This window comes from Oncorhynchus keta, chromosome 25, assembly GCF_023373465.1.
Source record: "Oncorhynchus keta strain PuntledgeMale-10-30-2019 chromosome 25, Oket_V2, whole genome shotgun sequence".
Classification (NCBI taxonomy): Eukaryota; Metazoa; Chordata; class Actinopteri; order Salmoniformes; family Salmonidae; genus Oncorhynchus; species Oncorhynchus keta.
Window position 1 is genome coordinate 19,913,133 of NC_068445.1, and position 24,195 is coordinate 19,937,327.

At 42.6% G+C, this 24,195-nt stretch overlaps 1 protein-coding gene across 3 annotated transcripts in view; it reads left to right on the forward strand.

The window, feature by feature from the left end:
- Positions 1-8,266: 8,266 nt before the first annotated feature.
- Positions 8,267-24,195, forward strand: part of hip1rb (huntingtin interacting protein 1 related b) — a 44,141-nt gene continuing 28,212 nt past the window's right edge. Inside the window, exons 1-5 of one of the 3 annotated variants that reach the window (XM_035736116.2) lie at positions 8,267-8,625; positions 21,780-21,843; positions 22,231-22,373; positions 22,943-22,999; positions 23,323-23,403. In XM_035736116.2, coding sequence (XP_035592009.1) covers positions 8,533-8,625; positions 21,780-21,843; positions 22,231-22,373; positions 22,943-22,999; positions 23,323-23,403 — 438 coding nt within the window. In that variant the 5' untranslated portion in view covers positions 8,267-8,532. Of the gene's footprint in view, positions 8,626-15,457; positions 15,580-21,779; positions 21,844-22,230; positions 22,374-22,942; positions 23,000-23,322; positions 23,404-24,195 lie in introns of those variants that run through there. The other 2 variants (XM_035736115.1, XM_035736117.2) reach the window with 2 other exon arrangements.

The following is a 24,195-nucleotide window of genomic DNA, read 5'->3' on the forward strand; positions in this document are numbered from 1 at the left end:
GCGCTGTGAACCACAGTATGAAATGTATTTTACCATCTCAAATGGAAAACAAATACCAATGGCATGTTCAGAAGTAAATGGTCTACTGGTATGATCATCATTTAAAGGAAATTCTATTACATTTACATAAGTAATTTAGCAGTCACTATCTGATATACAGTTTGAAGTCTAAGTTTACATACACCTTAGCCAAGTGGGTCAGAAGTTTACATACACTGTATGTATTTGGTAGCATTGCCTTTAAATTGTTTAACTTGGGTCAAACGTTTCGGGTAGCCTTCCACAAACTTCCCACAATACGTTGATTGAGATTTGGCCCATTCCTCCTGACAGTGTTGGTGTAACTGAGTCAGGTTTGTAGGCCTCCTTGCTCCCACACGCTTTTTCAGTTCTGCCCACACATTTTCTGTGGGATGGAGGTCAGTGTTTTGTGATGGCCACTCCAATACCTGGACTTTTGTCCTTAAGCCAGTTTGCCACAACTTTGAAAGTATGCTTGGGATCATTGTCAATTTGGAAGACCCATTTGCGACCCAGCTTTATCTTCCTGACTGATGTCTTGAGATGTTGCTTCAACATAATTCTCCTTCCTCATGGTGCTATCTATTTTGTGAAGTGCACCAGTCCCTCCTGCAGCAAAGCACCTCCACCACATGATGCTGCCATCCCCGTGCGTCACGGTTGGGATGGTGTTCTTTGGCTTGCAAGCCTCCCTTTATCCTCCAAACATAACGATGGTCATTATGGCCAAACAGTTCTATTTTTGTTTCATCAGACCAGAGGACATTTCTCCAAAAAGCACGATCTTTGTCCCCATGTGCAGTTGCAAACCGTAGTCTGGCTTTTTTATGGTGGTTTTGGAGCAGTGGCTTCTTCCTTGCTGAGCGGCCTTTCAGATTATGTCGATATAGGACTTGTTTTACTGTGGAGAAAGATACTTTTGTACCTGTTTCCTCCAGCATCTTCACAAGGTCCTTTGCTGTTGTTCTGGGATTGATTTGCACTAAAGTACGTTCATCTCTAGGAGACGGTACGCGTCTCCTTCCTGAGCGTTATGATGGCTGTGTGGTCCCATGGTGTTTATACTTACATACTATTGTTTGTACAGATGAACATGGTACCTTCAGGCATTTGGAAATTGCTCCCAAGGATGAACCAGACTTGTGGACGGCTACAATTTTTTTTTCTGAGGTCTTGGCTAATTTCTTTTGATGTTCCCATGATGTCAAGCAAAGAGGCACTGCGTTTGAAGGTAGGCCTTGAAATAAATCCACAGGTACAGCTCCAATTGACTGAAATGATGTAAATTAGCCAGAAGCCCAGAAGCTTCTGAAGCTATGGCATCATTATCTGCAATTTTCCAAGCTGTTTAAAAGGCATAGTCAACTTAGTGTATGTAAACTTCTGACCCACTGGAATTGTGATACAGTGAATTATAAGTGAAATCTGTCTAAACAATTGTTGGAAAAATGACTTGTGTCATGCACAAAGTAGATGTCCGAACCGACTTGCCAAAACTATAGTTTGTTTAACAAGACATTTGTGGAGTGGTTGAAAAACGAGTTTTAATGACTCCAACCTAAGTATGTAAACTTCCGACTTCAACTGTACATTTTTTGGGGGGGCTTTTTAAAATGTCTGTTTGGTCATGGCAGGAGCTTTGTTCCTCTGGCAGTTATTTCCTTTGGCTTGTGAAGTGTGTCTGTGGATAGATGTATGATCACCAAACACTTTCGCACCTCACTGAGGCATTGAGAGCCTTGAGATTTATTGACCTCTGCGTTGCTAATGCCTACTCTGTTCTGTCTCAGACTGAACCTTGAGACTTTTTCATAGATCCTCTTGAAACATGGTCTTAAGAAGTAGTAGACTACAGGATCCAGCATGCTATTGAAGTAGGTCAGACTGATGGTGATATAGAATGCAGTTTCAAGTCCTTTTTGCTATCGGTGGAAGCAGTTCCTGTGTTCTTCATCCAGATCAGTAGCCGTGTGATGTTGCTTGGGAGGACGCAGAATCTACTGATTCCTAGGCACAGATGCGCTTGGTGCATCCTAGCCGCTTTGTCCAGACGTCTCGCCCGCAGCTGGACTGAGATCCGCTTGATGCAGAAGACCATGATCCCAAGAGATACCAGGAACCCCAGAAAGAACACAGCATTGTGCAGTTTGTTCTTGTTGGTGAAAACTTTTTGTAGTTTCCAGCTTTGAACTAGTGAGAGTTGATCAGGAAGTGTGAGCTCTGGTAGATCCTGAGGACCCACAGGCTAACTGCACCACTCACTGCCTTAGAGGCTCATGGAGTTGAATGGATGGTGGGGATGGTCCACACGCATGTACCTGTCCAGTGTTACAGCCATCAGGAAGAAAACAACACTTTCTCCACGATTCATAGCCAACATGAAGAGGGACATACAACAGGGTTTCTCCAAGTTTCCAGTCCATCCCTGAGATTTAGTAGCTGGAAGGGCAGAGCTATGTTCAGCAGGAAGACAGTGATGCTCTTCCAGGGCTTCAGGTGGAAGCAGAATATCCAGAAAGCCAGGCTGTTACCAAGGACACCCAGAACAAATTCCAGCAACAGCAGTGGGTCAGCACCCTGGTGAGGTCGCCCTCAACTACACATAACTGCCAATGTGAAGACTTTTTAGTAATCAAGCGACAAAGTATATTGAAAGAAGGTGCTTCCACACAGGTGTGGTTCCCAGTGACGTGTATTCATGGATGCCAAGGAAAGTCGGACTTCCCCCAAAAATTTACAAACATACCATTTTTTTGTTTCATAAATTTCCTTCAAGTCACAAAAGGCTGAATGGATCTCACCGGCGAAAGCATCGGAGTGAACAAAACAGTTGCACTCTGGGGGAAAAAGTTAATTGTTTTGTGTTGTCCTCTGGTAGATGACTATAAATGTCCCTTTTCTAAATTAGCCATGGATGGAGATAGGGTTTTGGACTTGTCGTTTTACTTAATTCTCCGTACTGGCCAATAATTATAATGGCGATCCAACCACAAATTCATACATTGTGCCCCTGGCCTGAGAGGATGAAGTTCAACATGTAGCTAGATATATATTTTTAACCTCTTAAGGATCTGCCCGCTTTTTTAAATTTTTCAATTTTTGCCCAAAATGACACACCTAAATCTAACTGCCTGTAACTCAGGCCCTGAAGCAAGGATTTGCATATTCTTGATACAATTTGAAAGGAAACACTTAAGTTTGCGGAAATGTTAAAGTAATGTATGCGAATATAACACAATAGATCTGGTAAAAGATCATTCAAAACATAGCCCTGCCCTTCCAGCAAACAACCATTCTTCTTTTGTTTTTTTTACCATCTTTGAAATGCAAGAGAGGCCACAATGGATTATTCTAGCCCAGGTGCAATTTAAACTTTTACACTAGGTGGCATCAGTGTATGTGCAACATTTTAGACTGATCCAATGAATCATTGCATTTCTGTTCAAACTTTTGTATCAATACTGCCCAAATGTGCCTAATTTGTTTATTAACTTTTCATGTTCAAAACTGTTCTCTCTCTCCTCAAACAATAGCATGGTATTCTTTCACTGTAATAGCTACTGTAAATTGGACAGTGCAGTTAGCTTAAATTTTTGTTAATCTTTCTGCCAATATCAGGTATGTTGATGTTCTTGTTACTTACAACCTCATGCAAATTGCATTAGCCTGCGTTAGCTCAACCGTTCTGTGGACGTGACACCGATCCCAAAGAAGCTTTAACTAGGCAAGTCAGTTAAGAACAAATTCTTATTTACAATGATGGCCAAACCATCCCCTAACCTGGACAATTGTGTGCCGCCCTATGGGACTCCCAATCACGGCTGGGTGTGATACAGCCTGGGATCGAACCCAGGTCTGTAGTGACGCCTCTAGCACTGCAATCCAGAGCCTTAGACTGCTGCACCACTCGGTCCCCCAAAAATGTATTATGGTGATGTTAACTAGCTGGCCTGGCACATCATTGCCCATGGTGGCCCAGTGGTTAAAGCATTGGACTAGTAACCGAGAGGTTGCTAGATCGAATCCCTGAGCTGACAAGGTAAAAATCTGTCGTTCTGCCTCTGAACAAAGCCTAGGAACAGTAGGTTAACTGCCATCATTGTAAATAAGAATTTGTGCCTAGTTAAAATTAAAATAAATACGTGGGTTAGTGAGTAAGCATTTTAGAATTTATTCTGCCACTGTCGGCTTATTGTCTCTGCCTTAAGCCTATATATCACGGTCTCAAGGCATATGAACTAACCGGTTATTGAGCAAGCAACGCAATTATCGCAACACAAGCTGTGATATGGCTTTATTTTTATTTATGGCTTCCCCAGTGATTTTACCCACGCACCGCTACTGGGGATTTCGGAGTTAAGGAATTAATATCCCATCATGCTTAAGCTTAGTGTGTGCTTCCCAGTCAAAACAGTTTGCATATATTATGAAGTTTTTGTGTTCGGCTGTTCGAGCACACAAATTTTCTTCTTGAGTCTAGTCGAAGTTCGGTAGCCAACGTCTACGCCCCTTCGTCGGTGATTGGTCAACAGTAGGGGTTCTTCGGTTACATTTGTTTTGTCATTCAACGAGACTAGTTTTCATGCACAATTTTTTTCCCTTGCAAAAATACTGCACAAAACATCTGTTAGATGTAAAATTGCACGACTAAGACCTAGCAAAAACGTCAATTGATGATAAATCACTCTGTTTTTGATTAATTGACTTTTAAAGTATTTAGACTAAACATTTAGACTCAATTCTAATTATATATGTTGGATCATCAACTGTTCAGAGGAGACTGCGTGAATCAGGCCTTCATGGTTGAATTTCTGCAAAGAAACCACTACTAAAGGACACCAATAAGAATCACGAGCAATGGACATTAGACCGGTGGAAATCTGTCCTTTTGGTCTGAGTCCAAATTTGAGATTTTTGGTTCCAACAGACCCTGTCTTTGTGAGATGCAGAATAGATGAGTGGGTGTTCTCCGCATGTGTGGTTCCCACCATGAAGCATGGAGGAGTAGGTGTGACTGTATGGGGGTGCTTTGCTGATGACACTCGGTTAATTATTTTCAAATTCAAGGCACACTTAACCAGCATGGCTACCACAGCATTCTGCAGCCATAGTCCCACTAAGCACAAACCAGGTGCATTTGGCTATCGTTTGTTTTTCAACAGGACAATGACTCAAAACATACCTCCAGGCTGTGTAAGGGCTATTGAGTGCTGCATCAAATGACCTGGCCTCCGCAATCACCTACCCTCAAACCCAATTGAGATGGTTTTGGATGAGTTGGACTGCGGGGTGAAGGAAAATCAGCCAATAAATGTAAAGCATATATGGGAACTCCTTTTCAAGAATGTAGAATATAGTAAAAATGAAAGCCTGATTCACGCAGTTGCCTTTGAACAGTTGATGTTGAGATGTCTGTTACTTGAACTCTGTGAAGCATTTATTTGGGCTGCAATTTCTGAGGCTGGTAACTCCTAATGAACTAATCCTGTGCAGTAGAGGTAACTCTGGGTCTTCCTTTCCTGTGGTGGTCCTCATGAGAGCCAGTTTCATAGAGCTTGATGGTTTTTGCGACAACTCTTGAAGAAACTTTAAAAGTTCTTGAAATGTTCCATATTGACTTACCTTCATTTCTTAAGAATGGTGGACTGTTATTTCTCTTTGCTTATTTCAACTGTTCTTGCCATAATATGGACTTGGTCTTTTTACCAAACAGGGCTATCTACTGTATACCACCCCTACCTTGTTCCTAGTTGCTCCTCAGCCTCCAAGACCTTATCCATTCTGATATCCTGCTCAAACATTGCAAACTCATAATTTGCCCCTATCAGCTCACAACTGTTTTTCAGTTGGATGCCTGTTTGGTTTTGGTGTGTTTACCACTCTCAAATACCATCCTCAGCTTCCTTTATTTCACAACCACACACTCCATCTATAGGAGGTTGTCCTCTCTCTATCAATGGTCTGAAAGTATGAATCCCTCTCAGATATCACTGAAGGCTACTATCTTTGTGCATATCAAGGCAATTTCAAGAAGCTATTTAACTTACCTGGCACTACCTTTTTCTTTTACTTACAACTCTGTTCTGCATTGTGTGCATATGGAGTCCCTTGGCAAGAATAGTCTATCCATCCTATCCACAAATTATGTATTCATAGTACTGGTCTCTAAATCACATTATCTGCTAGTTAAATGACTCATAAACCAATCCCTTCCCAAGCATCATGGAAAAAAGACCTTTCTGTATGTAGTACTGTGACAAATTGGACCAGAGTTTGTTCCAACATATCAATTTCATCAAGAAACTCCAACCACTGTTTGTCTTGTCACTTGTTTTTCTGTCCATTTGTACTTTTCTTTTTTTGTACATTTATTAAAAATTCAAGCATTTCACAATTGTATTCTAGTATTCATAACTTGGAGAAACAAATGCACTCATTCATGTGAACTGCAATGAGACAGACTCTGGACTCTTAAGTTAAGGAAATGTATAAAATAGTTCTTACATCATCTAAGGCTGCATAATCTACTGGCGGGTTATACATAAGGATTTGTAGACATGCTTGTTCACAGGAGGGTGGGTGGAGCGAAATCCAGGAAGTGGGAAGGACCATCTGCTCTCCTTTTTTGAAGTCTTGAGCAGCCCTATTCTCACAAAATAATTATTTGTAGCCATAGCTTACCAGGCCAGAGGAGGAATGTGTGGGAGCCAGTTTTTCCTGTGGTGCAAGCAGACCTCTGCTGGCTTTTTTGTTCTCCTGAAGTCATGTGATCTTTCCTGTTTCCCACACCTACATACTCAAGTCTGAAGTGTTATAGTTCCCACTCCACCCGGTGCAATGAACATGAAAGTCCTGTCCTGCGACCATGAATATGTTTAATTAGCAGACAGGCTCTAATGGAATGGAAAACAACAGAAATAAATTATTGTAGTATCTGTCACCTTCACCCTGAAACATCTCCATCTCCTCATCAAGGTCCTTATCCACTGGTAAAATAAATAAACATAATTGCAGACAGTGCTCATACCAGGGAGGACCTGTGATTGCTTAGTGACAGACTTGAATAAGATGTTATAAACAATATTTAAAGGCTGTGAAGTGAAGGAAAAAAGTACTTAGTTTTTTTCATCTACATTTGATGGGTGTTGTTTTGTATTATATCGCTTTTTTTTCTTCCTTTAAATTACCTGGTGAACTGTAGAGCTGCATTTAGGCCTACTGTTATTCATATTCTATATTAATTTTCTCAAGTGTCATTGAGTGCACTGTCCTATTGTAATTCTTTACTTCGGCTTCGCTCTGGGTTTAAACTAAGATTCATTTTCTGATACATCCATTCTCTGTTTTAATCCTGTCGACCTAAAAGCAGGCAATGATTTTACAAGTGCATCCCCTTTTATTTGCACACACAAAATAGCACTCTTAGTTTAAGTGTTGTGGTACTGAAGTTTGACAAAAGTAGTACACAATCTGCATATTGACACTTTTCACTAACTTTTATGCTGACTTGATCTAACTTAGCTTCTTGGGTATAGTAGTTGCAGGTCATTCCCCACTTGCAGTGATGAGGGTTCTGTTAAATGTCATCCCACAATGAAAAGAGCAGACTGGTTGTTTCCAAAACAATGGGATGAGTGGTGGCCTACCCACATATGCTGCTGTGTACTCACAGGACAGGCCCATAAGGGTAGGCTATGATAAGCAAATTAAGTAAATGTATGTAGCTGTGTTAGATGGGTAGAATTGGCATTTGAATTGATGTGGCTGTACCTGAAGAGAGTTGTTGGCTCCATGGCAAGCATACATTGCTCTGTTCCAAGCACCTCAATTAGCCCATTGCACCTTGTACCGCCAAAAAGCATTTTATTAGGCCATATGCGCCATTATCTAGCCTGTAGTCCTTTCCTTAGTAACCACAATCATAATACAGGCAAAAGCACAAAATCAGATGGATAATGGATTGCACTGTAGTGGTGGAGAAAATACATCAATTTCACATCATCCAGATTGTTTTCTTTATCATAATAAAATATGATCTTAACAAGCATGCAACAAATAATGCATTAAACTATTTAAAAAATATTTTCTATATGGGAAATTGCTGGTTCTGAACGGTAGGTAGCCTGCTATACCATAATAAAAACTGCTATACCATAATCCTGTCCTTTCAATACCGCATGAGTGACGTCAACAGTTTCCCTGACGCATGGGCTCCCCCCGCGTTGCTATGTGTGAACTACTGTTATATCCTTCGGTAGACGAGGCTCCACGTACAGCAAACATAGCATTCATTTAGCGTTTTCCTCCTCTGCCTGTGATCTCGCAGCCTACAAATGCCACTCGTGGACGCCGAACCGGTTGTTCGCGCGTTGCTTCTACCAAAAACGACAAGGAGTGTCTTACTTTGACTGCTTTATAATCGATAATTTTCCTCAATAGCGGGTATTTGTTACAAGCATTCGATATCGTCGAAGATTCAGTAAGAATTTCGCCGGGTGCCAAGACTTGAGGATGAATTCCATACGACAGGTGCCTTCAAGGGTGAAAACCAAAAGGACCGAAACGAATTTAGGTGCTGAGAGGGAACATTTTGATAAACAGCAGGTAAATATGAATACCCGGGTGGTGGTAGAATTTGCGGTTCTAGCTGTTTGTTTTGCGGCTTTATGATAAAAAAAAGTGTTTCAAATAGCATGGAGGCCTTTAATTTATCGAACGTATTTGTTATTTGTGCACACGAAAATAAGAAAGTTAGCTTGTGAACTGTAATGCTGCTCTTATTGAAAACGTTTTGATGCAAATTCCGCACCTGACCCATCACCTGAGTTCCTAATTTGATAGGCCTATGGGACCCCGGATGGTCGAAACATTACTCACAGTAAACATGTTGACGATTTTAATTTAGAGGCTAATGGAAAGTCCTGTATGCCATTGAATCGGCTGTTAGTCCCTGTGGTTGTCTGTGCTAAATATTTGATTGAAACCCGGAGAATGAATGACCTCCCTTGAGATTTAGGCCTAATAACTTTACATTGATCAGCCATGTATGTATTTTTGGATAAAGATGTCTTATTGTCCAGAACTTTTAACTGTCGCATCACCATTACCCAACAATTAATAATCATCTATTTCCAAAGAATTTCTTAGAAAATGACACTCCTTCACACAGTCTGGGAGCTATAGGTCATGTTTATGACATAATCATTGGTAGACCTTTTTTGTTGAAACATTTTAGAAAATAATTTGTATTTTTACCTTGAATTTATTTTTCTGGCTTAAGTGTCATTGACTTACTACCGGGGGAGCTAATTGGCAATACATTGAATCCTTTAGATGAGTGTCTGCCTCTCAGTGAAGTCCTGGCTCTTAATATAAAGCCTATGTTCAACTAGAAGGTCTTGTTTGGCTACCTTGTCCTGACTTCCTTGCTCTTAGTGTATTGAAGTAGCTTTGAAATGAACTTCCTGTGGCTAGATCAACAAATGGCAAATGCAGATCCGAAGTTGAAATAACATTGTAACCTGCTGGTCTCCTCCATCGGAAATGACTGGACAACCAGCAGAAAGCAAACTGTCAACACGGTGTGACCCTGGCAAGAGAATTCTCTGCCATCTCCTTGTGCCTTCGATTGATGCAAAAATACAGAGCCTATTATATTCACACAAGGTCAGCCAGACAAAGTTAGGCAGTGATGATACTAAACTGAATCAATGAGAAAGAGGAAACCAATTCCTTTGGCTGGCTGGATGGAGGAAGGAGTGGGAGAGAGAGATTGTGTGGTCCCTTTGACTGCATTGTAAACTGGATGTTTAAATCCGGCAAAGATAAGCATATCAGATCATATCAGAGGCGCAGTCACATGCCCTTGGCGCATGCGCTGCCATAGACATGTGAACCTGACAGATGTTACACCCAAACAGTGACTGGCATTATGTCCAGCCATTAGTCAGGCCCTTTGTACTGCTGTCCTGAGGGAGCCCTGTTTTTCCTTCCCAATCTATGGTCTACTTGACATGTCTCTGTTAACTGTCAGCTTGTGACAGTCAACTCCTGATATGACAGTGGAAATGTAGAGACCGTTATGTAACATGCTACAATGTCCAGGTACTCAACTCAATTCCAAGGACAGGCAGCTCCACCATATTGTCTTTCCATAGAGGGTGCTGCAGAGTCGCTGTGCTGCAGTACTTTACCATCCATATAAGCTGCCCAAAGTCTGTGCGCTTGGCTTACTGACCCCCCTCCCAAATTTGGTTTCTGTATGCTACTTTGACAGTTAACAAGTCTAGCCTAATGTACAGCACAATAGTGTAGCTCTATCCCAGTCATCAAAGGTACGTAACTGGAAAGATATAAGAAGGCACTGCTATACTTGCTATTCATTCAATACTGCATTACATGATGGATCTAGTTCTTGCCATTGACCTGAAGAATTCTGCTGATTCTGGGGTCTACTGTAGGTGTAATGTTGCACCCCATTCCTCTCTGTTTTTTCCCCCTCCCCCTCTAGTTTTATCTGTGTTGACCTCCCTACCAAGGTCAGATGTCCCACAAAGCACCTGTTGTTCACACACTCACTGTGTGTGGGTGTGTGTGTGAAAGAGTTTGCTCTCCATCATTTCGGATGCCTCAGTGCCCATGAGAGAGGGCTGGGGGAAGGGAGCGGCTGAGTGTAAACACAGCCTCTCTCTAGGCCTCTGAGAACAGCAAAGCATTCAAACATTTTGCTTATGGTCATTATTTATTTTGTCACCTGTGTATACTTGCAAGTAAATGTCCATTTGGAACAATTGACCCACCCTACCAAGTGGTGTGGCGTGTGACTCCTTGTTGCCAGTGTACAGTTCCCTGGGGTGTCCATGGAAACCAAGCATCTACAGGAACATTAGGAAACCAGGGGAACCATGGTGAGGGTTATTATTTACAGCTGACATTCACTTTGGGAGGCACAGCATAGAGTGAGTGCACACACATCAGCTAGCATGGTCATAGTGCTGACACGCAGGGTTGATGTGGCTACTTTGGAGATGATAAAGAGGCGACTGTAGTACTGTCTGATGATGACAGAACAGTATTAGACTTCTGCCTCCCTTTAGTGGGTGTGTGCAAGACCTAACTCAAACCACCTCTCAATCTCAGACTTGTTGTCTGAGAGAGGAAGTGTCTCTACATTACAGAGCACTCCCCTTAATATCCAACTATTGTAGGAGGGTTTGAAGCAATGACAAGTCCTTGTGTCCACTGTTAATCTTCAATTTTGTCACCTAGATATCAGTGTAGGATGTCAGGCTAAGGAGAAGAAGCAGCAGGTGCGAGGACAAAGTCGTTTCATCAAAGGCAGGAAGGGCTAGTCCAGTTGCGGCTCAGGTTTCTGTCTGTATCAACACTGTAAGTGACTGAGCCAGCTATTGTTGTGCTGCCTGGGAGGCAAAGCAGGAGACAAGAAGAAATGTAACACAATGGGGACATTTCCAGCGGGTTTTCAGAATAGCCATTAAAAGGGTGTTCTATGAAAACAGCTAGTATTTGATGTTGTGAGAATGATAATTGAAACTTGTTGAAATGTCACTTTTTTATGTTGATAGTCTTTCCAAGTGATTCAAATCAAATTTTATTTTATTTGTCACATACACATGGTTAGCAGATGTTAATGCGAGTGTAGCGAAATGCTTGTGCTTCTAGTTCCGACAATGCAGTAATAACCAACAAGTAATCTAACAAACAATTCCAAAACTACTGTCTTATAAAAACACACAAGTGTAGGGGGATAAAGAATATGTACATAAAGATATATGAATGAGTGATGGTACAGAGCGGCATAGGCAAGATACAGTAGATGGTATTGAGTACAGTATATACACATGAGATGAGTATGTAAACAAAGTGGCATAGTTAAAGTGGCTAGTGATACATGTATTACATAAAGATGCAGTAGATGATATAGAGTACAGTATATATGTATACATATGAGATGAATAATGTAGGGTATGTAAACATTATATTAGGTAGCATTGTTTTAAAGTGGCTAGTGATATATTTTACATGTTTAACAGTCTGATGGCCTTGAGATAGAAGCTGTTTTTCAGTCTCTCGGTCCCAGCTTTGATGCACCTGTACTGACCTCGCCTTCTGGATGATAGCGGGGTGAACAGGCAGTGGCTTGGGTGGTTGTTGTCCTTGATGATCTTTATGGCCTTCCTGTGACATCGGGTGGTGTAGGTGTCCTGGAGGGCAGGTAGTTTGCCCCCGGTGATGCGTTGTGCAGACCTCACTACCCTCTGGAGAGCCTTACGGTTGTGGGCGGAGCAGTTGCCGTACCAGGCGGTGATACAGCCCGCCAGGATGCTCTCGATTGTGCATCTGTAGAAGTTTGTGAGTGCTTTTGGTGACAAGCCAAATTTCTTCAGCCTCCTGAGGTTGAAGAGGTGCTGCTGCGCCTTCTTCACGATGCTGTCTGTGTGGGTGGACCAATTCAGTTTGTCTGTGATGTGTATGCCGAGGAACTTAAAACTTACTACCCTCTCCACTACTGTTCCATCGATTTGGATAGGGGGGTGTTCCCTCTGCTGTGTCCTGAAGTCCACAATCATCTCCTTAGTTTTGTTGACGTTGAGGTTATTTTCCTGACACCACACTCCGAGGGCCCTCACCTCCTCCCTGTAGGCCGTCTCGTCGTTGTTGGTAATCAAGCCTACCACTGTAGTGTCATCCGCAAACTTAATGATTGAGTTGGAGGCGTGCGTGGCCACGCAGTCGTGGGTGAACAGGGAGTACAGGAGTGGGCTCAGAACGCACCGTTGTGGGGCCCCAGTGTTGAGGATCAGCGGGGTGGAGATGTTGTTGCCTACCCTCACCACCTGGGGGCGGCCCGTCAGGAAGTCCAGTACCCAGTTGCACAGGGCGGGGTCGAGACCCAGGGTCTCGAGCTTGATGACGAGCTTGGAGGGTACTATGGTGTTAAATGCCGAGCTGTAGTCGATGAACAGCATTCTCACATAGGTATTCCTCTTGTCCAGATGGGTTAGGGCAGTGTGCAGTGTGGTTGAGATTGCGTCGTCTGTGGACCTATTTGGGCGGTAAGCAAATTGGAGTGGGTCTAGGGTGTCAGGTAGGGTGGAGGTGATATGGTCCTTGACTAGTCTCTCAAAGCACTTCATGAGGACGGAAGTGAGTGCTACTGGGCGATAGTCGTTTAGCTCAGTTACCTTAGCTTTCTTGGGAACAGGAACAATGGTTGTCCTCTTGAAGCATGTGGGAACAGCAGACTGGGATAGGGATTGATTGAAAATGTCCGTAAACACACCAGCCAGCTGGTCTGCGCCTGGTCTGCGCATGCTTTGAGGACGCGGCTGGGGATGCCGTCTGGGCCTGCAGCCTTGCGAGGGTTAACACGTTTAAATGTTTTACTCACCTCGGCTGCAGTGAAGGAGAGTCCGCATGTTTTGGTTGCAGGCCGTGTCAGTGGCACTGTATTGTCCTCGAAGCAGGCTAAAAAGTTATTTAGTCTGCCTGGGAGCAAGACATCCTGGTCCGTGACGGAGCTGACATCCTGGTCCGTGATTGACTGTAGACCCTGCCACATACCTCGTGTCTGAGCCGTTGAATTGAGATTTTACTGTCTCTATACTGACGCTTTGCTTGTTTGATTGCCTTGCGGAGGCAATAGCTACACTGTTTGTATTCGGTCATGTTTCCGGTCACCTTGCCCTGATTAAAAGCAGTGGTTCGCACTTTCAGTTTCATGCGAATGCTGCCATCAATCCACAGTTTCTGGTTTGGGAATGTTTTAATCGTTGCTATGGGAACGACATCTTCAACGCACGTTCTAATGAACTCGCACACCGAATCAGCGTATTCGTCAATGTTGTTATCTGACGCAATACGAAACATATCCCAGTCCACGTCATGGAAGCAGTCTTGGAGTGTGGAATCAGATTGGTCGGACCAGCGTTGGACAGCGTGGGAGCTTCTTGTTTTAGTTTCTGTCTGTAGGCAGGGGTCAACAAAATGGAGTCGTGGTCAGCTTTTCCGAAAGGAGGGCGGGGCAGGGCCTTATATGCGTCGCGGAAGTTAGAATAGCAATGATCCAAGTTTTTGCCAGCCCTGGTTGCGCAATCGATATGCTGATACAATTTAGGGAGTCTTGTTTTCAGTTTAGCCTTGTTAAAATCCCCAGCTACAATGAATGCAGCCTCAGGATGTATGGATTCCAGTTTGCAAAGAGTCAAATAAAGTTTGTTCAGAGCTATTGATGTGTCTGCTTGGGGAGGAATATATACAGCTGTGATTATAATCGAAGAGAATTCCCTTGGTAGATAATGCGGTCGACATTTGCTTGTAAGGAATTCTAAATCAGGTGAACAGAAGGACTTGTGTTCCTGTATGTTTTTGTGACCACACCACGTCTCGTTAGCCATAAGGCATACGCCCCCGCCCCTTTTCTTACCAGAAATATGTTTGTTTCTGTCGGCGCGATGCGTGGAGAAACCCGTTGGCTGCACCGACTCCGATAGCGTCTCTCCAGTGAGCCATGTTTCCGTGAAGCAAAGAACGTTACAGTCTCTGATGTCCCTCTGGAATGCTACCCTTGCTCGGATTTCATCAACCTTGTTGTCAAGAGACTGGACATTAGCGAGAAGTATACTAGGGAGTGGTGCACGATGTGCCCATCTCCGGAGTCTGACCAGAAGACCGCTTCATTTCCCTCTTTTACGAAGTTGTTTTTTTGGGTCGCTGGCTGGGATCCATTCCGTTGTCCTGGGTGAAAGGCAGAACACAGGGTCCGCTTCGCGAAAGTCATATTCTTGGTCGTACTGATGGTGAGTTGATGCTGCTCTTATATTCAGTAGTTCTTCTCGACTGTATGTAATGAAACCTAAGATGACCTGGGGTACTAATGTAAGAAATAACACGGGGGGAAAAAAAAGAAACTGCATAGTTTCCTAGGAACGCGAAGCGGCCATCTCTGTCGGCGCCGGACCTCTCCTCTCGTTTAACAGTGAAGTCTGTTTTCAAAATCAGTGGTTTGATATAACGACTTATCTAAACACCCCAAACTCCTCTATCCAGTTTCCTGTTTGCCTCCAAACAATGTAGTGTTGGATAAAGGAGAAATTCAATGTATTCCTTGATGCATTTGAACTGCAATTTGTTGGTGACAGAGTTGACCTCTTGCTGTCATCAGCATCTTACTGTCTTACTCTGCTTGTCACCACTCCCAGTGAATTAGTGCTAGACTAGTTAATGCTAACAAAACCAGACAATGCGTTCAGCCTCATTAGCAGTGTGTTTACACAAGTTTAACAGCATTAATAGTGGCAGCTGTGCGGTGCTTGGGTATGTGTCTGACCTTGACAATCAGAGCGGCAGCAACAGTCTGTTGAATTAAGCTGATAAAGAACTGCAATAACTAGTCACTGCAGGGCACCTGACTGACTGCCCATTGTGGAGTACATTAGACGTGTTGCTGCAGTGTCTCTGGCAGCTATACTCTTCCTGGCAGTGATGTCCAAGCACATAGACACGCTGTTGAAAGGCAAGAAGGGAGAAGATGACAAGGTAAGAAAGGAGGGAACAGGGATGGGAGGGATGAACAGTGTGTGGTGTGTGTTCAGGGATTAGGCTGGGCTCATCACTCCCGCTCTCTCCCTACAACTACCTCTCCCTCAATTGGGGGATTAAGACTTATGTTTTGGGTCCAGGTTCAATGTTGTATCTGTCAAACAGCTAAATAGCGTCAGACTGTCTGTAGCCCACTTAGATCATAGTTAAGCCCAGTTTCTCCTGTGGCCAACCAGATGAATGTACACCTTCCTGACCTTCTTAAAGCATTGCTGTTGGAAAGTTTTAATGGCAGTGGTGGAAAAAGTCATACTTGAGTAAAAGTAAAGATACCTTTTTTAATAGAAAATTACTCAAGTGAAAGTCACCCAGTAAAATACTACTTGAGCAAAAGTCTAAAAGTATTTGTTTTTAAATATACTTAAGTATCGGAAGAAAGTGTAATTGCTGAACTATAGTTAGGTATCAAAATAAAAAGTCGTAATAATTTCACAATCCTTATATTAAGCATGCATCATAAGGGGAAAATTTCTGTATTTTGTAAGTTACATATATTGAACTTGATTGCTGACAAGTAAAACATTTTGGGACTATGTCAACAATGGACTAATGAAACAAATACCAGCACATTGTTTTGGGATGGAATTGTCCTTTAAGTACTTTACACCACTGTTTAATGTTTTTGGTTTCTTTGTATGAATGATGGAGTAAATTGAGGGAGCGTGCCAGTGGGAGACGAGCTAGGTCTTTTGTTGGTTTGTGACATTGCCAACCTTCAATTCTAGACTTCAAGCAGTTCTGTAAATTGTATTGCTCACACTTCCCTGGACTATGCACTGTATGCAGTCTCTGATCAGGTTAGTGTAACAATGACCCCCCCCCCCCCCGTCTCGATCTCTCCTCTGAGTGACAGTCAGTTTGAATGTATTATGGAGCCTCCTTGCAGCCATGCTGCTCTATGGCCATCTGTTGAGGCCTCTGTGCCAGGCGCTGTGTGCCAGAATGTGGCCCCCATCAAACCAATCTTCTACCCCAGCTGACAGGCCTTCCTCCTCCCACAAACCCCTCATTGTCAAGCACCCCTCTAACCTAGGATGGGCATTTTGAAATTATTTCAGTATTGAAGTTATGATATTGTTTTGGATATCCGGATTGTCGAAATACATTTTATTAAAAATATATATATTTAAAATTCTGCTTCATTTTGTTTCAGCAGGAGGGTGGGGGGAGGGGTGAAAGGAGCAGGGGGCAATGTGACAGTCTGGCATGGGGGAGGAAGAAAGTAGCCAAAATGACCCGATCTAGTTAACTAACATATGGCAGCAACATATTTATCTATCATACCATCTGGTAGTACCTGTCTTGACTGCATCAAATCATTGTAAAGAAGCTAGCTAGCTAAAGTAGCTAGACTAATTGAGGCTATTTTACTATGCTTCCCTGTCCAATGTCTAAAACGACTCCATGGTTGATCATTGTAGCCTACTCCTTCTCTGTTAACAAATTATGTCATTTTAATTCCATTTGGCAATGATAAGAAATCTCCCACTTCACCAGTGGTGTGAAGTACTTAAGTAACCTTTTGAGGTATCTGGACTTCACAATTTTTTGTATTTTTTGACAACTTTTACTCCACTACATTCCTAAAGAAAATGTACTTTTTACTCCATACATTTTCTCTGACACCCAAAAGTACTTACATTTCGATTGCTTAGCAGGACAGGAAAATTGTCGAATTCTCACACTTATCAAGAGAACATCCCTACCGCCTCTGACCTGGCGGACTCACTAAACAAAAAGGTTTTGTTTGTAAATTATGTCTGATTTTTATTGTGTAGTTATATTCGTAAATATAAAAACAAGAATGGTGCCATCTGGTTTGCTTAATATAAGGAATGTGTAATGATTTTATACTTTAGGTTCTTAAACATATTTTAGAAATTACATTTACTTTTGTTAAGTATATTTAAAACCAATAACTTTTAGACTTTCACTCAAGTACTATTTTACTGGGTGACTCACATTTACTTGAGTGATTTTTCTATTAAGGTATCTTTAAGTATAACTGTTGGGTACTTTTTCCACCACTGCACTTCACTTGCTACACATGGAACCTCTGACGAGCACCACTTTGATTGACGACGACATCAAGCTACACGTGTGAAACGTGTGTAGGCAACCGGTGCATCTTTTATGTGGCACACTCATAACTGTCATAAAACTGTTTTATAAAAATGTTGAGTGTAATGGTCTATCCTTGAGGCTATGTAGCAATGTCACATAGATCATTTTATTTCATTTTAGACAAAGCTAAGTATACTCTCCCAAGTAATTTAATACTAACGTCTGTTCAGATATTCAAAAAACCTTGTCCATCCCTAAGCCAAACCATCACTTGCTCTGGTCCCCTAAGCCAATGGGGCTAGCACTAGCAGTAGCCTCTCAAGAACGGTTAACCAGGACACCCCTCTCCTTTTTAAAATGTTTTTCTCCATCTCTCCCCTTGCTCTGAGTGGTCCCCTTAAGCGCACAGTAGCCCCTCTGTGCTTTGTTTAGTGACTGCGTGTTTTGGTAGAGGGGGAGGTTGGTAGGTTGTGGTGGCTCCAGAGTTTCACTAACTAAATGAAGTCTTTATGCTTTTGTGGGATTGCTGGCCAATTTTGCCAGGCCTGCCTCGGATATCCGATAAATGTGAGGATTGTTTTTCTCCTTCCCTGTGTTTACGATAATATGTATGTGGGTATTCTAGGAAGAAATGTCATGTAAATACCAGAGTGAGTGAATTTATATCACTGTGTATATACAGCCAGAGGGTGAAGTAAAAACATGTATTGGTCTGTATGAGCCTGTGTTTGTGGGATTATTTTGCGATTGAGTGACTGTGTGTGCAGTACCAGTCAAAAGTTTGGACACACGTACTCATTCAAGGGGTTTTCTTTATTTTTTACTTTTTTCTCCATTGTAGAACAATCATGAAGATATCAAAACTATGAAATAACATATGGAATCATGTTGTAACGAAAAAAGTGTTAAACATGTAAAAATATATGAGGTTCTTCAAAGTAGCCACCCTTCGCCTTGATGACAGCTTTGTACACTCTTGGCATTGTCTCAACCAGCTTCATGAGATAGTCACCTGGAATGCATTTCAATTAACGGGTGTGCCTTGTTAAAAGTTCATTTGTGGAATTTCTTTCCTTAATGCGTTTGAGCCAATCAGTTGTTGTGACAAGGTATGGGGGTATACAGAAGAAAGCCCTATTTGGGAAAAGTCCAAGTCCATATTATGGCAAGAACAGCTCAAATAAGCAAAGAGAAATGACAGTCCATCACTTTAAGTCAATCCGGAACATTTCAAGAACTTTAAAAGTTTCTTCAAGTGCAGTCGCAAAAACCATCAAGCGCTATGATGAAACTGGCTCTCATGCGGTCCACCACAGGAAAGGAAGGAAGACCCAGAGTTGCCTCTGCCGCAGAGGCTATGTTCATTGCCTCAAATTGCAGCCCAAATAAATACTTCAGAGAAATCTCAACTGTTCTCGTGAATCAGGCCTTCATGGTCAAATTGCTGCCAAGAAACCACTACAAAAAGACACCAATAAGAAGAAGAGACTTGCTTGGGCCAAGAAACACGAGCAATGGACATTAGACTGGTGGAATCTGTCCGTTGGTCTGATGAGTCCAAATTTTAGATTTTTGGTTCCAGCTGCCGTGTCTTTGTGAGACGCAGGGTGGGTGAACGGATGATCTCTGCATGTGTTGTTCCCACCGTGAAGCATGGAGGAGGTGTGATGTGTGGGGGTGCTTTCATAGTGACACTGTCTCACTTAAACCGCATGGCTACCACAGCATTCTGCAGCAATACACCATCCCATCTGGTTTTCTCTTAGTGGGACTATCATTAGTTTTTCAACAGGGCAATGACCCTAAACACACCACCAGGCTGTGTAAGGGCTATTTAACCAAGAAGGTGAGTGATGGAGTGCTGCATCAGATGACCTGACCTCAACCCAATTGAGATGGTTTCACATGAGTTGGACCGCAGAGAAGAAAAAGCAGCGAACAAGTGCTCAGCATATTTGGGAACTCCTTCAAGACAATTGGAAAAGCATTCCAGGTGAAGCTGGTTGAGAAAATGTGAAGTGTGCAAAGCTGTCATCAAGGAAAAGGTTGGCTGCTTTGAAGAATCTAAAATCTATTTAGATTTGTTTAACTTTTTTTTTGTTTTTTGTTACTACATGATTCCATATGTGTTGATGTCTTCACGATTGTTCTACAATGTAGAAAGTTGTCTAAATAAATAAAAACCCTTGAATGAGTAGGGATGTCCTAACTTTTGACTACTACTGAACATACAGATGTACATTTGCCCCTGTTCAGTGTAGCATACCATTGTCTCTTTCTGTGGGTTATTGAGAGGGAAGTGGGGTGAGAGAGAGGCTGGGATAGTACCAGATAATCTGTATAAATGAACCATAACCACTCATGCGTGTTACTGCAAGCTGGATTAGTCAGTTATGTAATTAGTTGAACTGAAATGGAACAGCAGGCTTGTGAGTGAACAGGGGTTCCAGAGCTTTTAACTTCCTCCATCTTATCTTTTTCACCTGCTGTGGTCTACACATGTATAATATGCGTCTGCCAATCCTGGGCCACAGGGAGAGTGGGTGGTGATCTCCGAATGAGGAGCTATTGGCCAACACTTCCGTGTTCTTGTGTTGTGAGGAATGCTATGGTAGTCCATTGTTTGGTGCTCTTGCTCCTACCCTCCGAGTCTGGAGAGATGTGACAGGTTTATCTGAACTAGTCGGCTAGAGAAATGTGATATTTTACACCTATTTCCCTCATTTATTAATTACAATCGGTAGCGCTAGTCTTCAGTGGGTCTGTATGGGTCAGACAAAATATAGCTTGTTCTCACTGTTCAGCACTGTTGATTCAATGCAGATCTTATGTAAGGACAAGTTAGACTGAGGGTTACTATGACAAGACTGGCTTAAAACACACTGTTATTTGTGTCAGAGGTCACAATATGCTTGTCATGTTTTGGATTCAGAGCGTTCCCTTATCCTCTAGCGTTACTAACTATGCCTTTATCAGTGACGGGCCAAGCCTATGTAGTGTACACAACCACGTTGAGGAAAGTGTTGAGACCTAGTTCTGACTATCTGCTTCTCTCCCTTCCTCTCTGCGTTCACTTGGACTTGATCTACCTGTTAGCCTAGTTGCCTGAGTGCCAGGACGCTTGCGCTGTGTTGCTGGTGACGACATGTCTCTTTCCTCCATTGTCATTATCGACAACAAAACATGTAGAGAGGATGCCCTGATGCATGTAGTGTTTTGGTAGCATGTAGGGTTTCAACTGATAGGAATGCTCATTTTGACAGGTATTGTAATCCCTCTAATGCAGGGATCCGGCAATTACGTTTGGAATGCTGTAAGCATGTCATATGTTTTAAAATGAATGGACACACCAAAGTAACTGGAACAGAAGCCTATGGGCTTGTTCAGTCCTCTTTACTCACAGTAGCCTAATGAAGGAAAAACAGAGGGGTTATTGAACCCTTATTACATGAGCCTCTGCATGTAAACATACACAATCATTTTTCTGATTCTGTCACAGTGCAATCTGCTGTATTCTCAGCATCTCCAGTACAACTCCTCTCTGGCCTTGTATTTCAAAACACAGTATGGCTTATCAGTAGCCTTTGTTGTGTTTAAAAGACTACTCCCTCCCTCTGTGCTGTTGAAACAAGGGTTGCCTTGTCAACTGCTACCACTCCACCTGATAGTATGGGTGTGTGGAGACTTGCTGATCACATGTCTAGTGAACACAACCTATCACTCCCTCTCTCCTGGGTCATCTGACTATACTGTACATGAATATACTGTACACAAACATGGGACATAAAGATTGGCATGGTGGTGTGGCCCTAAAATAAAACCAAGTAAAGAGATGATCTGGCTTTTATTTGTATAAGGTGCCAGTTCATTAAAGTGTCTTGTTTTGAGATTTGATTTTGTTTATAGAAATGGCGCTCTTTTTTTATTAATTCCAAATTTCACATTTTGGATTGTCTTGTACTCAAGTTGAATCTAGCTCCCATTAAAATGTTTTTGTTTTATGTCACTGAGTGGTAGGTCGGTAGCCATAGTGACTTATGACCTGAACCTGTTCTCTCTACTCTCTCCTCCAGCTCAGCAGCATCAGCAAAGCCATCAACTCCAACGAGGCGCCTGTGAAAGAGAAACATGCACGCCGTATCCTTCAATATAACACCAAACTGGAAACAGCAAACCTTTTGCTATTATTTGCTCCAAACTTTGTATGCCTGATAACCCACTGTCTTCCAACTGGGCTGTTTTTAACCACTCGAGTTAAATTGTTGAATTAATGTACTGTAGAAGGTAATTGCTTTTTAGAGTTGACATTTGCCATCATGTAGTCTATACAGCCACCTAGTATATTTTACTGTTGCAGGCATCGATGGAAACATTGCTTATTTTAATCTCCTTAGATCGAAAATACTGTGATTTTTATCATCGTACATGAGCAAGAGAAAATGAAATAATATATATGTGAGGGAACAAGAGGTATTATTTTGGCTTTGTGTTTTGCTTCTTGGCTCTTCCTTGACGGCCCTACAGGGATCATTCTGGGGACCCACAGAGAGAAGGGAGCTTTTACCTTCTGGTCCTATGCCTTGGGCCTCCCTTTGTCCAGCAACTCCATCCTCAGCTGGAAGTTCTGCCACGTGGTGCACAAAGTGTTGCGGGATGGCCACCATAACGTAAGACCTGCTCTCTGCTCTATACACTCTAGTACAACTGCGGTTCTGTTTTATATATATATATGAGGCCAAGGTGGAGTCATGCGTCCTCCGAAACATGACCTGACAAACCTCGCTCCTTAACACCCGCTCGCTTAACCCAGAAGCCAGCCGCATCAATGTGTCAGAGGAAACCCCATTCAACTGGTGACTGGGGTCAGCCTGCAGGTACCTGGCCCGCCAAAAGGACTCGCGAGAGTGCTATGAGCCAAGTAAAGCCCCACCGGCCAAACCCTCCCCTAACCCGGACGTTACTGGGCCAATTGTGCACCGTCCTATGGGTCTGGGTTGTGGCACAGCCCGGGAATGCACCTGGGTGTGTAGTTACGCTTCTAGTACTGCAATGCGGTGCCTTAGACCACTGCACCACTTGGGAGACCCAAGCATGGAGGTTTTTATGCAGACCTCATGCTGTAATTAGTCCAAATTAGCTTAATGGTGAAATGTTAATTGTATAATTGAACATTATTGAGTGACTGTTTCAATATTATTATTGAATTGACCTTATCTATCCCCTTTTTGCCCTCCAGAGCCTTCAGGACTGCATGAGACATCACAGTAACATAGTTGAAACAGGGCAACTATGGGTGAGTCTGGAGATTGTGCTGTGTTTTTGTTGTGGGGGCTTGAATAGGTTGAATAAGTTTTGGGCGAACAAAATTAATTTCAGATGGCTTGAAATGGGGGAAAATCCCTTGCTTTAATGATTTAGTTTAGGCAAAAATGCAGGACATGTTTTGACATTCTTTTTTCAAACATCTTCCTGCTCATACCGTAATTGTGCTTCCTGTGCAGGCAGAGTTAATCTGTCTGCTGCAGATTAGAGGAAAGGCTAGAATGGGAGATGTTTTTTGCTGTGTTGAAGTAAAGCACAGCTCAATGCTTGTTGCTCGCTCACTTTTGTTTCCAGGGAAACCTTCATGACAGATATGGTCAGCTGGTGGCTCTGTACGCTAAGCTCCTCTGCACAAAGATGGAGTTCCACGTGAAGGTAAGCCTACCCTCTTTAGCCCTCAAACTGAACTCTGGACCTCAAAGCCAGTTCCACTGTGTTTTTTCATTGTTCCCTCAAATCAGGGACTGATTTAGAACTGGAACACCAGGTGGGTGCAATGAATTATCAGGTCAAACCGAAAACCAGCAGGCTCCTGTCCTCGTTGAGTAATAGTTAAATACCCCTGCTCTATAGCACGTGTCAAACTCTAGGCCCGCGGCCCGGATCTGAGACCATTCAATCCAGCCCATGGGTGGTTTGCATATTAAAAAAATGTATATTAAAATTCTGGGAAACAACAATCTCAATCCACATTGGAATGACTAAAACCAAATCAAAATGGTCTATAGATGATAATGGACCTTTATTGTCTATTCACTCTGTCCAACTTGCTAAAAGTAATCAAAAAGAAAGCTAGACAGTCAGGTAGCATCGATAATTCCAAAAGCAATGGGTAGAGAACTGTTTTCTGTACATTTTGACAGCGAGGAAATATTATCCATTTTATGTGCGGCCCTTCAGACCTCGGTGAAGACCGAAATAAGGCCCGCGGCCAGAATGAGTTGACACACCTGCTCTACAATTTTGGGGTACAGATGCTTCACCATAAGGAGACATTGGCTAATCTTTCCACTGTATGCATTGCCACAAATGCTTTCACAAAATGCCACCTAATTAAACAAACAATGTATGCCATTTGAAATTATTTACAGTAGGGCAAAAAAGTATTGTGCAAGTTCTCCCACTTAAAAAGATGAGAGGCCTGTAATTTTCATCATTTCATCAACT